The 18,085-nt window shown below is 31.9% G+C and overlaps 1 protein-coding gene across 6 annotated transcripts in view; it reads left to right on the top strand.

Annotated features, from left to right (window-relative positions):
* Positions 1–2,281: 2,281 nt before the first annotated feature.
* LOC113401431 (myocyte-specific enhancer factor 2) overlaps positions 2,282–18,085 on the top strand; it is a 127,118-nt gene continuing 111,314 nt past the window's right edge. For 2 of the 6 annotated variants that reach the window (XM_064220129.1, XM_064220189.1), the window contains exon 1: positions 2,287–2,403. In XM_064220129.1, coding sequence (XP_064076199.1) covers positions 2,368–2,403 — 36 coding nt within the window. In that variant the 5' untranslated portion in view covers positions 2,287–2,367. Of the gene's footprint in view, positions 2,404–18,085 lie in introns of all 6 variants that reach the window. The other 4 variants (XM_064220102.1, XM_064220062.1, XM_064220165.1 and 1 more) reach the window with 4 other exon arrangements.

Below are 18,085 nucleotides of genomic sequence, written 5' to 3'. Positions count from 1 at the left end.
AATCATACATTATCGATAGGAAACTTAAATAAAATCAAAAAGGATAAATTATACAAATAAAAGGATCGAGGATTATTTTTCCTGCTTTATGCAAAAAAATAGGATATTTTATTTATTTTTAAATTACAGCACACAAATATGCTCCATGATGGCAAATGATTACCTCTAGTAGATTAGAAGTGAAATAAATATAAACTTGCCTTTTATCTGTGATGTATCGGAGGAGTGTACTTAAAAGAAACATACTTTATCATCAAAGGATTGAAATTGTAAATACATTAGGTAATTTTAATCAACATCAATATTGGTAAACTTTTCTAAATTTAAATTTGTCGTTTTTATACTTTTTAAAAATATTGGCAGTTTATCTGACATTTAAATTTAATTCCTTTTATTTCATCTATTGAAAAAGTTCGAATTAGTTAGTTAGTAAGATCATCATATTAGCATCTTAAGCATCCTTCCATAACATTTTCAAATGATCAAAGAATTCAATAGCTCTGTATTACGTTTTCATAATAAAAATAATATATTTACAAGATGCAGATACATTAAGTTTTTTATATTCAATTTTAACTTTAAATGCTCCCTCATTTCTCCTTTAGTCATATTATAGCGATGAAAGGCTTTGTACGCCGTTGTCCTTGATGCCTTTGATATGGAGTGCAGCGCATAATGAAGTTTCGTTCATGGCAAAGTGTAGAAAACTTTACCTATGTCTTTCACGTGAAGATTAACTCATTTTTCTCGAGATTTTAAGCTAAATTACAAACTCTTATATAATGGATATCTAAACAATAAAACAATAAATATTGCATTACATTATATTTACATTAACAGCCGGTAAATTTCCCACTGCTGGTTCCTCTCCCTATGAGGAGAAGGTTTGGAGCATATTCCACCACTATGCAGGTACATGCAGGTTTCCTCAGGATGTTTTTCTTCACCGCCGAGCACGAGATGAATTATAAACACAAATTAAGCACATGAAATTCAGTGGTACTAGCCTGGGTTTGAACTCGAAATCATCGTTTAAGATGCACGCGTTCTAACCACTGGGCCATCTCGGCTCTAAAATAAAATATTGCATGCAAAACATTAAAAATAAAAATAAATTAATATTTTTAATGGCGTAAAATCTTTTGACTTTAACAACCTTATAAGAAACGACTTTATTAGCTTTTTTTGTATGAAAAAAAAAAGATAAGCGACCATATAGAACAATAATTAGTTATGCAAGCCATTATCATAAATGTGACAATTAAATTAATTTTGTGATCATTAGACAAACCAGACCAAACCATTAGACACTGATTCTAACAAATTTCCTCTAGAATACAACGACCAAAATTACTGCTAATTGACTTACCTTAATTTGCCCTCGAAGAGGGTATAGACAGAATGCTGAGGCAAATTATGCGTCACGTTTAATTAACCCTTCATATTACCAAACCCCGTGATTAAAAGTGATTAAAAATATTTTAAAACAATAAATACCTCTTTTTCCTTTAGAATTTATACTTATGCTTTTAATTTGGGAAATTCAAACTGTAACTAAAATTTCATTTAACAAGAACTCTCTCTCAAAGATTTTTTCTCCGGTTCTTCTAAGGTCCGAGGACTTTATTTCCGAACCGGTGGTATATTTTGACAATAATTGAGCAAGTAACGCTTCTATATTGAATTAAGATTTTTGACTTGACTTTGACAGTCGCAACGAGCACGTTACTATGCACCGTAATACATAATATTATAACTTTGCGGGTATCGTGTTACATTAATATTTAACAGTAGTCATTAGCTCTAGACTTATTATCTTCAACTTTAAAGCAAATACTTTTAATAGCTGGCACCTGGACTCTTTCTGGTCGTGGCGGTTTCCCGTACAATCGGACTATGACATTGCGCAGTATAATATCGTACGTTCTATATACTTTTACCATGCCTAAGTTAATCCCCAAAAAAATTAGCTATGTTTTTCAGCTACCTCCGTAGTACTTTTAATCGTAATTTATTACATTTTCACGCTACCGCCTACGAAACTACCTACGTACTTTATTAAGGTTGTTTTTTTTCTTTATTCGTATCTATAATTTTTGAAAAGTGTCTCTTAAATCATAGATAACCATAATCAAAAATAAAATGAAACAACGTCAAGCCTTTAAAAAGTATTTTATTAGTACAGCAACAGTTTAATGTAATTTAAAAAAAGAACGAAAGAGCGTCCAGAATTAGGCGATCGAAAATACCGCGGAATAAGTTTCATACGTTCCGTGCGCGCGGCCGGCGGCACGCGTCTGTCAGCTGTGAGGTCAAGGTCTCCCGGGTCAATGCTGAGCGGGGCGAGGGTGCCGCGTGGGCGTCACCATGGCAACCGGCCCACGCCACCTACGCGATGAGCAGGTAGTCAATCAATTACCGGTGAGCTTTTCTTGTAGTAATGAGATGTAATTTAATAAATACTGCATTTATATAAAAGGGAGCTATTTACTTTAATATTTTCTTATGATTTTTAATCATGGTTCGCTTGTACATGTTATTTTGTTTATTTAATCAATATATTTGTTTTCTCAAATACATTATGACATAATTCATAAAAAATATTTAAAGATTCATAAGGGTACGACAAATATTGGTTCCTATTTTCAAATGTTGTGTTATTATCATTCCTTTGCAATTTATGGCAAACAATAGCCTGTAAATTCCCAAAAGCTGAGAAAAGGACACCTCTTGAAAAACATGTAGATACAAAATTTCACATTCCACGATCACATTAGCAGGTACCTTTTTAATTTATTAGGATAATTCGCCTTAAGGTTACATCGATTTCCGATCCGATCGAGTTCAGATTTTAATAACCTTCAGATCTCCATAGCAAATAACTGTTATGTTTAAAAATTCTATATACACGAGCTATTGTTTTTAAGCGATGATTGTTCCGTCGAAAGTCATATCATTTTAAATAACACTCATTTAAAATTGAATGGTATAAAATATATTTTTCTTTAATAAAACATTTTAATATTTATTATGCCCAGGTATACCTAAACTTTTTGGGTCTAAACCTGACACCTATGATTTATAACCAAATTAGTCCCCAAAGCATTGTAATTTGCATAATAATTTTAAAGTAATTAAAACATGTTAACGCTACATATTTCGCTTTTCTCCGCCTCTATTTAATCGTTAAAAGGGTCTAAAGGTTGCTTGATGTAAGATTACTAAAATTTTATGAAAATTTAATTAATGATTTAATGGCGTCAAGCAATCTAAAAATTGAAGTATCTCTAGCCTGGGATATCAAGTGTAATACGAGTAAATATCCCGTAAATGAGCAACCAGATATGGACGAACCATCACCGTGGAAAATGGTCTGAATATCTTTTTTTTTCGTATATTAGATTAACCAACAACTTATATATCTATGACAGTTTCAAACTTGTTAAAAATGAACACCACATGCAATAAGGATTTAATTAAAATTAACAACTAAATACGAGAGTAGAAATTAATAAACAACAAAAACGAAAGGTTAAATTATAATAAAATTACAAAATAATATATATCTGAAAATATATATTTAAATGAAACATTAATTAAGGAAACCATATATATATATTTTTATGAGGATTATGGGACATGTATGATTTAATTAACTATATTCAGAGGGTTGGCAGCGTTTCCTAACTCTTGTCAAATCAGTTCGCGCACATACCATCATCTCGTAACACTACCAAATTGTAACTTCCAATAGTTAAATTAAGGAACGTGGATAATAACAAAACCCAAAGGTACTTTTAGTTCGTGATGGAACAGTGGTTAGACCACGTTTGACTTAACTGATGGTTTGAAACCTGGACAAGTATCACTAAAATTTCATGTGCTTAATGTGTGCTTATAAATCATTTCGTACTCGAAGTAAAGGTAGTAAGTAAGGTAAGTAGTAGTAGTAGTAGTACATCGTGAAGAATCTGCACGCGTCGGATGAAAATCTGCAACAGGTATATAAACCAACTCAAATTGGAGCAGCACGGTGTATAATGAACTCGAAACTCTACTTTAAAAGGTGAGAAGACTTTAGCCCAGCTGTGGCTCTATTTCAGGCTGTGTTACATTACGATATTTTGGGTGATTTAATTACTTACTAGCATAAGCAATAAAATATTTACTCTAATTATACTCGAATGTTCTCCCTTCCAAGCATTTCTTTGCGTAACGAAAATTAATTGATAATGTCACATACCACTCGCATAGAGATGTCTTGACCTGACGCATCACCGCACTCAATATACTTGTTTTGTTTTTTAGTTTTTACAATTTACTTTATCAATACATACGAAACTAGTGCCTTTTATGTTATAAATATAACCAAATATAGGTTTAGTTTATTTTAACTGAATGTAATTTTAAAGTTTGTGTGTCAATTAAAACGAACAGCTGGACGTGAGTTAAGGAAAGCACTAGTAACAAAAATATATTAACATAAAATAAATATGAACAGAAATATGCTTCGTATAAAAATACAGGGGTGCGGTGATTCAAAAACGTCATATTTTTGTTTTGTGTTTCGTTTATCATGTTCGCTTGTAAATGATTTTCTGCTTGTAGTTAACAATATAATTAATAATAACTACTTATAGGCTTAAACGTCTTTCAAAGACGATTGATACTGTTTCAGACAGCGTTTTAAGCAGAGGGCCACCTCTATAACTAATCTAATCATTGTTTCAAGGTATAATTGCTATTAATTAATTTAAAACATATGCTCAAAAAGCATCTCAGTTAGTTTGATTTAAATTTAGTCCCTGACCAGTTCTTATTATATTCAGTAAATAAATATAAACAAAACACAAAAATGTAAGCAAGAACCACAGCATTCGTTCATGACGAACCAAAAACGATGGTAATTTACTGTTTTCTATTCAATCAAATTCAACTTTATTAAAATTTTAGTTGTTTAGGCCATTTCATCTTTGACCCATATATTTCTAAAAGGATAATTTTATTAAAAGTTGCAACCTGAAATCACACTACATACACAAGCAAGTAACAGCATACTCGGTACACATGTAGATATGTATCTAATCACGCAAATAAAAAATAACAGGAAAAAAGCTTTACAGTATAAAATGCGGACGCACGTAAAGGCCGTTTCAACCTATCAGCCGAGGCACTCTCTCGCGCATTGAACACTATACGCACTGACCCATGAAACCTCTTCACGGTTCGCGCACAGTCTGACGTTATGAAAGGTGTGATATACATATATAGATGTGTAATAAATGCTTAACCCTGCAGTGGTCGTGCTATGTAAAACTAACGAACGGGTCGCTAGATTACACTTAGTCTTATTAAATCTATATTGCTGACATCCTTCCCTAAAAACATTAATCTCTTATTTAACCCTCTGAAAAAATCCACTGTTAAAGTTAGTTAAGCGTTAATATTAAGTGGAAGATCAGAATCTTTTTTTAAAATTGATAACATATAAACGCTACTGACCTGCTTAGTATAACTCATTTTAGACTTATTGAAAAAAATCTGTAGTTTTATTATATTTTTTACCTCTGTATCTTATCTTTTAAGTTGCTTATGAGAGATCGTTGTTTTAGCGATAATGTCGCGTCTTGTGCATCTTTCTCGAATGTTGTTTATGTATGTGTTTATTGGTGTTAACAATAAAAAGTAATTTTATTTGTTTATAATATATACTTAGTAACTACTTTTATTGGGACATTGCGATTATTATTTTTAGACTTCACTGAAAACAAACGTAAAATAAATTAATATCTTCTATTTAATTGCTCTTGCTTTGTAAATAAAATGAAATACCTTTCATCAAAGGGTCATAATTGTGCCATTTTATATGAAAAGCGTGTCTTATTAGGGATGCCATTAGTGTTCCGAAGATATACGGATAGCATTAAAATTTACCAAAGCGTATTATATCAAAAACGAGAAGCATCATTTTGCGTTATCATTATATGTACTTAAGTTTTTTTATCAGTCAGTCTTACTTTTCCTTGGAACAATAGGCTTATAAAAAATCAAATGCAATGTAAATTTAACATAATTTGTACTTAAAGATTTCTATATTGTTTTATATATTTTATTACAAAAGTGCATAATTATTACTAGGTAGGTAATTAGATTACAAATACATATGGACATTATTTTACAAAGGCAACAATGTTCATATTGATAGACAGAAGAGCCTTCTGACGGATATTTATATAACGATAAATCATGATTTTTTCAAATAATACGTTAATTATATGTAAAGACGATATAACGGATTACATATAAAATAAGATCAATGACACACGTTCGTTTATTTTTCGGATGGGATTATTTTATTTTTAAGTGTTTAGCCACCAGCGTTGAATGGATCCCGTTTACATTTCAGTAGCTTTACTTGTTCCAATGCTAAGTGAAATCAAGAGCGAGGTGCGCCGGCGCCACCCGCATGCCTTTGTCGGTTGATCTTACTCGAGATTAGAACATAACATTAAGCCAATTATCCACCTATTGCTGTAATTGTGCTGGTGTCTGTGATCTGATACTGAATTCTGTTTGATTCGTACCCATCTTTTGGCTTCCGGCAACAAGAATGTTATTTATTATTAACTGCAAAACTTTATTCACCAAATTATGGACTTAATGCCAGAAGATACTCTGTATTGTCGGAAATACACGAATTAATGTAATGTTATCTTTATTAAATACATCTTTAACTAAGTTTTTAACTTAACTTTAACAAGTCGATATAGTGTTATGGTTGAAACATGTACATCTGAACCGATGATTGCTCGGTAAAGGTAATTATTGTGAAGAAATCTGCATGTTTCAGGTGAGAAAATGCTAAGTCAACTAACTCATGTTGGAGCAGCGTATTGGAATAAGTCCCCTAGACATTCTTCTAAATGAAACCTTATAACACAGTACGATATTTACAGTTTGTTAATGTTTCAAAATGTAAATTGTATGAAAATACTGGCAGAAAAAGAAATACTGGCAGAACACTCAGCAATTCTCAGAAATAATAATATTTTAGATCACAATCTCTTTTCACATAAATCCGTTATTGCTAAAATGAGCACCAAGGCGCTCTCTATCATGTATAATTTCCAAGTATTTATTACTTGAATGGACCGACGTTACCTCAAGTACTCATTTACTACTTACATATTACAAGTGCCAGATATGATAGTAGTCTAAGTTTCGACCACGTGCTGGTCAAGTGTTTCGTAATAACTAAGATAATATTGAATTGATCGCTAGTAGCAGTTAAGTACGATCGTAGAACTATGCATTTGGATATATATTACTGGGATGTTATGAGAAATACAATATGGATTGAGGATTTGAGATTAATATAAACATAAAATACATTTTAATTTAGATTTATTAGATTAGATGTTTTGTCATATTGCTTGACGTTTCTCTGTGTCGAAGCCTTATGTTATAATGTAGTTATTAGTTATAACTTATTGGAAGAGGTGCTTAAAAAAAATAAAAATCAGACTGGTATTTCCTGTGATCGCATTCAACCGTACAAACTCTTTAACTTTTTGCAGTTTTTTTCCTAACCTACATTTTGTATCAATAGGTATTTTTTACTTTATTTCCATCACGTCACACGGTTAAATGCTTATATTCGTTTTCGGAATTTTTCGATAAAGATTCTTCCTGTACATATTTTCAGTCATAATTAATCGTTTCCTAAATTTCATGTAAAGCTAACAACAGTACAACTTTATACAGCAGTCTCAATAAAACGTAACTACATATAATTAAATTCTATCGAAGTATTAGGTATTTAGCTACGGACAAAAGACTTGAGAAGATTATCATTCATATAAATGTATTAGTTGATATATTATATGAGACCTCTGTAACCTTGGTTAACACCGAGTATCTTTCAAGAATGCGCTGGATTTCCAAAGCAGGACTGATTAAAAAGAATAATTGTGAGTACTAACCTCATTGAGGATCTGGTTTATTTTAAAAGAACAACTTCATTTCGAAACGGTTGAGGTGGAGTTGAAATATTGACGATTAAAATTCCGTAGATCAATATGCATTATTGGTTGCAATGTTTGTATCTGGCTGTTTTATATAATACCATTTTTAAAAACAATCAAATAAAACGTAAAAACTTCCCTCAATTTTTCTATTGTGTAACTGTCTCCAAAAATTTGTGAATCTAACGAAGAATTTCGACACATTTTGAAGTTTTATTACAAAAAAAGAAAAACGCGATTTCAGGCGCGAAAGAAAATTATTGTGACATTAATGGACTTAACGCAGTATTCGTTAGAGTTAGAGATATATTAGTTCGTTAGAGAGTCAAAATTGGTTTAAGCGTTTTCAGTCCGGGAATTTTGATGTCAAAGATCAAGTTAACTTTGGCGGACCTCTTGCAGATAAAGTCGATGTAATTTTTGATAAAGTGGAGCAAAATTATCATTTTAGTAGTTACGACATACAGTAGAACCTCTATAAGTCGAACATCAAGGGAGACGCCAAAAAATTCGATTTATACAGTTTTCGACTTATAGAGAATTTCGCCTTAGGCAGATTTTGATTCGACATAAAGAGGTTGAGATTCATTCTTATAAATTTTGAGTTAGAGAGGTAAAATAAATAAAAATTAAAGTTGTAGAGGTGCCACATATTATTATTTATTATTTGTATATAATCAACAATATTTCAAAACATCCTTAAAATACAAAAATATGACATTAATAAAAGTCGGTAATTTTTTTTTTGCTTTAGATAATTCATTCATTCAAAGTAATTCTGACAATATTCACTGCAAATGACTTGTGCTTCGCTAAAATTCAAATGAAATTCAAAACTAATAAAATGCAACACCTGACACCAAGCAAGCAAACACGTTTTAAAGTTAGTCATAAATTCATGGTTATTTTGTTCATTGTATACTTCTCTAAATTGGTTCCTAAAAACAATTGTGTACACTGTCGGCGAATTCTTAAAGTCGGTAACTTATTTTTTTTTTCGAACTAAAGAGGTAATAAATCAAATAATGGTGTTGTAAAGGTTTTAAAATAAAACATTTCTATATTCGAGATATAGAGGTAAAATTTAATTTTTCGAGTTATGGAGGGAAAATATGTACCAAAATGGTTTGGAGGGACTTACTGATTATTTCGACTAATAGAGGGTTGAGATTTCGAGCAATTTGTTGTTTGGAGGGAAGGGAACAGAAGATTTTTTCGAGATTTTGAGGTTTTCAACTTATCGAGGTTTGATTTAACGAGGTTTTACTGTAGTAGAATAGTCTAGGGTTGACCACAAAATATTTTTGACCCACTTGAAAAAGTCTGGATACACAAAAAGGTTCAATATATCGGTGACACACGAGGTCACTGAAAGAAACCTAATGGATCGTGTAACCATTTGCGATTACCTATTGAAACATAATGAAACCGAACCATTTTTTAAAAAAAGATTACTGGTGATGAAAACTAGCTACGACATACAAAACAATGAATGGACTACGACAGATAATGAATCAAGCTCCACAGATATAGCTTGGGCTTTTCAGAATGCTATTCGTAGTAAGGTTAACATCAAAAGAGGACTATCAAAACTAATTGTAGCAGTTATTTATTCCCAAATTTTCTACAACAATGGAATTAATTCACTGCCTACAAAATGGCACATATTATAATCAAATTGATATAGAGAAGGATAAAAAATATCTTAAATTTACATATAAAGTACGAAATAACTTTTTCCGCAATCCGATATTAAGTGAGGAGCATAATGCTGATTATATTAGTCTTATTTATATAATTGTTAATAACTTTGTTGTTTCCGATTTTATTTGAGAATATTGGAGAAACAAGTCTCCTTTATTTTTATATATACAAACAAAAAAATTGATAATCGACTTTAAAAATCGAAGATGTTCTTAATTCGTCTATAAGTATAGTTCGTGTATATCTTTTTCAGTAATTTATCGATCGCTCAGGATTTTTTTGAAAACATGAAATATGTCAAAGACCAAAGAACCTTTCACTTAACAGGTACATATTAAACATACAATTAACATCGTCGAACTAATAATTAAAAAGTGTAAAACACACATGTTTATATTAATTTTAACCCCTTAGTTTAAAAATGAATACGAAAGACGACACATTAAATACAGCTATTATATAGTGTTGTTTGATGAATAATGACACACACATTGTACGATGTATTTTCTTGTCTGTTTTAATATGAAAATTATGTGAAATTAGTTTTCTTTGAACTCGCATTTTCTTTCTATATTTAATTCCATTCCAGACATTCCTGCTCATACTTTATTTACTTTTAAAATATATTTCTATATTTAAATTATTTTATATATGTTTTTTATAGCAACGACGAATATGACATGAAATTAACATTTTTATCAATGGAATAATATATGCGGATCTTAATCGACTTAATATTTTCGTTTGAGTAACAATAAGCGGCTTTCTATTAGTCTTTTGGCGGAGGAAAAAAAACATCATAAAACTATATATTTCAACCCTTCTATATATAGTATAGCAGCGAGATAGGCAATTCCATTTCAGATCTTAAAAAATACCCTCATAGATACTACTTAACATACTACAACACAAACATTTAATTTTGTGTACAGTTTGATACCCAATCTGATGTTATATACTTATATTTATTTATAAATCAAATATTTTACATTAAAGGTGTATTTTTATTAAATGACATAATTTTACCATTGAAATATACCTGACAAATGACTTAACGGTTACACAATGTTTTAGTATTTTGTCAAGAAGCTATCTAATTGATAATATATAATATTGGTTTTAATGTAAGTGGGGAGGGAACAAAAAATATATTTATTGTGAAATGTAAAAATGAAAAAAAAAAACAGGTAGGTCGACAAAGTAACGCGTGAATTTGATCAACTACGATTCTCGAGACGTGAAATATTCAAAGGCGAGGACGACTTCAAACTATTGATTGGTGTAATTTATAACGTTCAAGTAACCTACTATTGGTTTGATATTTTTTATCCGATATAAAAAAAAACCGCAAATATACCGAAAATTTTATAAGCATTTCTTAATTTAAACTTTTATTATTAAGAGGACAGTCCTTGCGGAACGCCTAAATAGCGCTTACTGTTTTCGAAATATCTTAAAACTGGAGCATTGATTATGGATGAAAAAAAACATTCAGTATCTTAATAGATAGATCTCAAGTTTCACCGCATGATATTTATAAAATTTGTATAAATAACTCAGTAAATTCATCGTCAACATCACTCCAAACACTGAAATCGACCTTTTCTATTAACGTTTTTTAAGCTATTTAGCTGCTAGTTTATACATGTATTTTTGGTTAAATGGGGACACAAAAGTGTAAATAATAAGTTCACCGTGTTAAATTTCTATTATATCACATAATATTATAGTATTTTTTATTTAAATATTGCTTACTTTTTGGCATTCGTCGTCCATACTTTTTAGTATGGAGAAAATCATTTGACGGTTTTGACTTATTATTCGACATCGCTGTCAATAAATTTTCAGTCCCTCCCCAGATCTCAAGGTGGGAGCACGTCAGTTTTTATTTCGAGCCGAGTCTTATAATTTCGCGAATCGTCTACGCACACATAGACAAGTTAGCATAAGGGTGGGGCGCGAGTGTCGTGGGATGCAATTGTTAATTTTTACTTTTCAAGATTTATCGACTATTAGTCAAGTCACATATTATTAAGTTAGTTCTTTGATAAATAAATATTTTTGTAATAATTAATAAAAATTGAACGATTTTAATTGGCTTTTTAATTACCCTGTATGAATCTACCCCATGGCGTACGTATTTACCGCATTTACTGTACGAACGTACCCCTACCATACCAATACGTGGGGTACATTCGTACAATTATTTTCTGTAGAAAAAAGCCTATAACCCTTTAACCTTTTGTCATAAGAATTTTGGACTTTTTTGTAACAAACTATAATATATTTGTTATACTTAAGCACATAAACTAGGTAAATACGACAATTAATCACATCGTAAAAAAATAAAATCTGAAAAGTGTACGAAGGGTAACTATTTTCCCCTAATGTCGAATTAAAAGTACAAAATTATAAGGATGAACATAGTGAATACCCGAATGAACCTGAATGTAATGTAATTTTTGCACTATCCTGCTTATTTTTTTCTCTTAATACGAAATTTAAAACAAACGCCAACTCATACCCAAACTCATGTCGTTTAGTTCGTCTGCTTAATTCCTAATTATTTAAATGCTTAATTAAAATAGTGCATAGTGCTAAGCAAAAACGGTTGATATACATTCCATTTTATACTGATGCTATACTTAGTTAGTACCTTTCATGACCAGATACCGTCAGCGGGCCGCCCCCCTGATTTTTTTGTAATATAAAATAATTTTAATTGACTTGTTTAACCAAGAAGATTTATGTCTTTAGTTAATTAAAAAAAAACTGATTAATATTTACCTCCATTATTTTTATTTATAAAATTTAAGTAAGTGATTATTTAATGTGTCTTAACGCCCTAATTCGTTATACCTACCAACCTTAAAATATCCAGAAAATAATAATTTAGTTAGAGGAGAGCAGTAGAATCAATAAAAATCATAATGTATATGAGGCATCGTAATGCACTCTGACCGCACCCTATGCTAACAAATAATTTATAATTGTGTTTGCGAGTGACAACCTTATAGCTAATACATTACTCATAAATAAATGTATTTTTATAAATCCTACGTTATGAACGCGCAATGAAAATTTAATTTATTCGTTGCAACGAAAACAAGCAACTAATTGTCTGGGGGGTGCGTACGATACACTGCACAATGCAAGTGTATTATTGGAAAGTACCTATGTGTGTGTTCTAAAATAAATTCCCACGCTGACAAACTATGCTCTTAAAGGAAGATATTGTATATAATCGGTGAATTTTCTCATATTGTTTACTTAAAATTATGGATGTAATGATTTCAATTTGAATATTATAATATCGAGGTTCGATAATCTGATCAGTAGCTCTTTTTTTACGATATAGGTGGTAAACGGGCATGACGTTCACATGATGGAGAGTGACTCCACCGTACATGGAGATCTGCAACACCGGGAGCCTTACAGGTGCGTTGCTGACCTTACCACCGGCAATAGCTGAATCTACAGAGTAGATGTGCGAGGCAGAAAATGCCTTAATATCCCGCTGTTGTGAATTTTCGGATATATAGATGGTGCGGATGAAACTTCGAATTTTGACGCGATGTCCGACGGTGAAATTCAGCACTCGGGATTAATCCGAACAATTTCTCGGAACATTCCCCCTGAAAAATAAATAAATAATAAAATCTGTGCGCAAAGCCAAAGGTTTAAGCATTTCGGAAAGGGCTTGATTGTCGATAATTCGAGCCGCTGTACGTTGAATATAGTCAAATGGAAGAAGCTGGTACTGGCGAGCTCCCGCACAGAGGAGTGAGAGAGAGAGAATGAGACCTGAAACATTAATGCGAAGTATTCCGATACTAGCTGTAGCAGCAATTCCCATTTGTCGTAAATAGTGATTTTTTTTTATTAGGCTTAACCAGCTCCAGTCTGAGACAGATTGGAGCCGGTTTTTGTTTGACAAAGACTCAATTTCAGACTGATTTGCAACAAGCCATTGATATGCAGTAGAAACAGAGTGGGTGCAGCCTCGTGGAACATTAGAATTGACGAACTTTATGTCAGAGCATGCACCGTCGACAACGACCTTGATGCTTCAATCTACCAAAAATATGGCAATCCAGTTGCATAATTTCCAGGGAAACCCATAGGCAGGAAGCTTCGAAAGAAACCTTTTGGGCCAAACGCGATCAAAGGCATTCGTTATGTCGAAACTGGATGCTGATGCCTTCCCCTTGGAATCAGCTGCTTTCACCCATTTATGGGACAAATAAACTAGAAGATTGACTAAGCGACACCAACGTAAACCATTTTGAAGGTCGCTAATCAGCTGGTGCTCCTCTGAGTTCCGCAAGAGCTAGCAGCTTATACTGGACTTCGTTATATTGATGAACAAGGACTTGATAGCTATAGGCCTATAATTGGCCGTCCAATTATAGGGCCTTCTGAGCGATTCCCTTTTTTAGTGATTGGGTGAATCAAAGCAATCTCCTAGGAGTTCGGAGCGACGCCTAATAAGATTGCTGGAAAAGACGCGTTAAAATCGGTGCCAACTGGGGAGCACATGTCCGTTGTATGATTGGAGGGAACTCATTGAGACCACTCTAATAATGAATATTCAAGGAAATTTAAAGGGTTCCGTGATTCCGCATTAATATATTTTTAAAAGAATCTATAGATAAAACTAACTTCAGTATAAATAGAAAGCTGGTAAAAAGGAGTTGTAAGTTATTTCTATACACGAGATCAACGAGCAGATTGATTTCTTTAGAACATATTGATAAAAAAAAAGGTATTCCAATATTATTTATAAGGAAAAAAATTATTAAAACCAAGCACAAATTATGCTTCAAACTTCATGTTATTTCTACAAAATTACATAACCATTATCCGAATAAATACTTCGCAATTAATTTTTATATATTAACTGTGTCTATATCCAATATACTATAATTATATCAATGTATTATGATTCATATGTCATTTTATTTTTACACAATTGAAAGAAAACCCATAGAAATATACGCAATAAATTTTGTAATAGCATCACGAAGCTTTATATCGATTGGCTTGACTATAGTAGTTGTGCATATAACGCATACGCAGTTACACGCCCACAAGTTTAAAAATGACAGACTGAGAATCGGCAATGTAATAAGCACTCTTAAGATAATCAAAAAACACTGTCACATTTGAACAGCGAAGTATATATTCCAATGAAAACTTATAAAGCGTGGTCTGGTGAACGGAACGGACGTACAATAACTCCGTACAACGAGATCACTTTTCCAGGTAGTAGGTCTGTGGTATTTTATCAGGAAACTAATTTACTTTCCTTCAGCTATCGCCTTTTACAAAACACATAGTAATTGCAAAACGTATACTTTAAAAAAAACATGTAAATATATTTTATTGCTTTCAAATTTGAAAGGTACTTTGGCCATAATTAGTAAACGTGAAATTTAAGAAAGCGTTGATAAAAGACCATTATATTTGCAGATTGTTATTAGGAAATAATTAAAATAGGACCTTTATCGATACATTTTTAAATAACATTACGTTACAGTTTATCATGTTTATATATAATATAAATACACCTATTATTCGATGACACATTGTTTAAAGAAAGAATAAAACTCGCAATCAGTGATAAATGACAGTCATCAAACTATTACTGTCAGGCGAATACGTATGATAGTGAATTACGGCAATTTGGTTTTGTAATGGGACAGCTATTGACTTTGTGAATAAATGAACACTTTAAGTTCTATATTAATGCGACTAGGACGACGAGTTATCATTTAAGGTTTGCCATAGGTGACGAAAAATCACGAAAAAGCACCTATGCTACAACAACATCTGTTTTAGCAGAGATTAACACATTTTGATATGCATATTTTAAAAGATATACCGGTATAATAGTTTTAGAGAATTCTGATTCATTTCAGTCAGGTTTTCTAACTCTAATATATGTATATCGTCAGTTAATCAAGTTGTACGTGAACACTAGCAACTACCAAATTTCAGAAACCTACTGATAATTCCTTGATAGATAAACAAAATAACATTTTACTGACTCATCCTGGGATGTGCATCATCGTAAATCAAACACTTATTTTTTCACGCACACCAATTTGATCAAGTTCTCAATATCTTTTCTGTGGAATTCTAAGTTCTCGCATCCACGGCCATACAATTATGCCCTATCTTTTCACGAGCGTCGGGGCTGTGGGAGGGTTAAGATGACGCCATCTTCTTCATGACGTTTCTACCGCACGGGATCGTCTTTTACGACGGTCTCGTGGAAGGAAACTATAGCCGTCCACGGTAATTACTTTATGAGCATCGCCAATACGACTGTTCTTAAAGTTTTATCGGTATCGAAGTAGGCTCTGCCAATATGCTTCCCACGTGGATTAGATAACCAATGGACCATCGAGACAGTTAGACATATAATATTAAATAACACGCAATCTTCTTATATTTATTAAATTATCTGATTGAAAATAACTTGTAAAGTCTGAGAAAAAGTTTACATGAACAGCAAATTACAAAATAAACATCGTTAGATATTATGTAAGTAACAGTTTTCTAAAATAATATGATATAATTTTCCTTGTACAAGTGTGAAATAACAGAAGAGAAGATAATTTACCTTATGAAGTTTCTACATTTCTGAGAATAATAGTGGAGATATAGTTATCCAGGAAATTGTTTTGTGCGTGAAGCCACTAAGAATTTCATGAAAATCAAAGAAAAGATTTAATTGAAATTTAAGACAACAAAGATTAAAAATCCTATTCAAATATCTACAACATAATATCATAGTATGTTTTCTCATGTAATGCTTGAAACATACAATTGATATTTAATTTAATTTAGACAGTTCAACGGCTTATTACGGACAGTAGCCATTGACACCTGTAAGAAACATAAACCATTTCAAACATCGATAATACACCAGCAACCATGGGAACGAAGATATTATAATTTGTCTGTATTTATACTGACTCAATCACTGGAAAAAAAACTTGATGTGTGGTGGTAGAATAAATAATAAATACATCGTGCCTCTTATATTAATCCAGGCGAGCTTGTTCCAAGCCCCACCAAATACGATGCCAATCAAGTCTTATCGTGCGTATCTCGCTCTAAAATTGAGGTATACGCGCGTATTAAGCTGAATCCTATAACGTATATCAAAAAAATTAAAATATTCTTTATTCGAATAAGCTCATAATATCACTTTTGTCATGTTATAGTGTTGAGTTAAATGTTAAGCTACCGCCGCTTCTGAAAGTAGATTCTACCGTGAAGAACCGGCAAAAAAGTAATTAGTTATTAATTTCCACCATTTTAACTACATAGTATATCAGTAAAGTATAGCCTAAGTTAAACAGCCTAAATAAACGCATAGCATAATTGCTGAATTGACCTGCAACTTAATATCGTCTTGCAGCGCGACAGCTACAGCAATACTCTGTACAAACAGATTGTCGTGTTCCGGTTGGAATGGCTAGTGAGCCAGTGTCACTACAGGGACTAGGGGGCATAATACCTTAGTCCCCAAGATTGGCGATGGTAACAGAGTATTAAAAATCACATAGCATGAATTAAAGTATTTTAAAAAAAAAGATTTCCACCAAGTGTTTGGTCAGTTGTCAGTTGGATGACAGCACCAACACGTGCATGTGCATTCCACTAGAGTTATCAAGGTAATGTTTTGCATAAATCTTATATCACGTATATAAATCTGTGATAAATGATAATAGATGTACATAAATACAATAATGAGTTGGGCGGGAGGTCTCGCTTGTGATTGGCCGCTGCTAACCACCACAACCGTATACGGAATGCGCGGGCGCATATCGAGTTACACTATTGCGGCGCACGCGTCGATTCTAACATGTAATCTATACGTTGTGCTGGAAACTCGTTTTGCTTGCGTACATTTTGTTACTTAATTTAATTTGATGAATTTATAGTTTCTGAACGAATTTGTATTTTTTTTTTTCAATTGTGGTTAACGAAATAAGAATGAAAATGAACCTATTTTTTTTTGTCTTATATAAAAAGTGTTTTATTTACTTTATTATACTTTTACTTCTTCTTATATAAAATTTCTTACTAAGAAAGAGATGTAATTTTCTTTTAAATGTTGTTTATACGAAGTATTGTAGAGATTGGAAGGGAAGAGAATTAAAAAACAATGTTCTACTTGGAAACGTTGAAGAGCTTACGTAAATATTTATTGTTTATTGTTTTTTATATGTAACATAAACAAACATATAAAATATTAGAATGATATTTCCTTACATTAGTTCTATAAACTTATGTATAAGATTGTATTACGTTTTGTAGGTACAGAGATCTGAGATAGCCCT

Source organism: Vanessa tameamea, chromosome 2 (assembly GCF_037043105.1).
Source record: "Vanessa tameamea isolate UH-Manoa-2023 chromosome 2, ilVanTame1 primary haplotype, whole genome shotgun sequence".
NCBI classification, from domain to species: domain Eukaryota; kingdom Metazoa; phylum Arthropoda; class Insecta; order Lepidoptera; family Nymphalidae; genus Vanessa; species Vanessa tameamea.
This window is presented reverse-complemented; position numbering and strand designations above follow the sequence as displayed.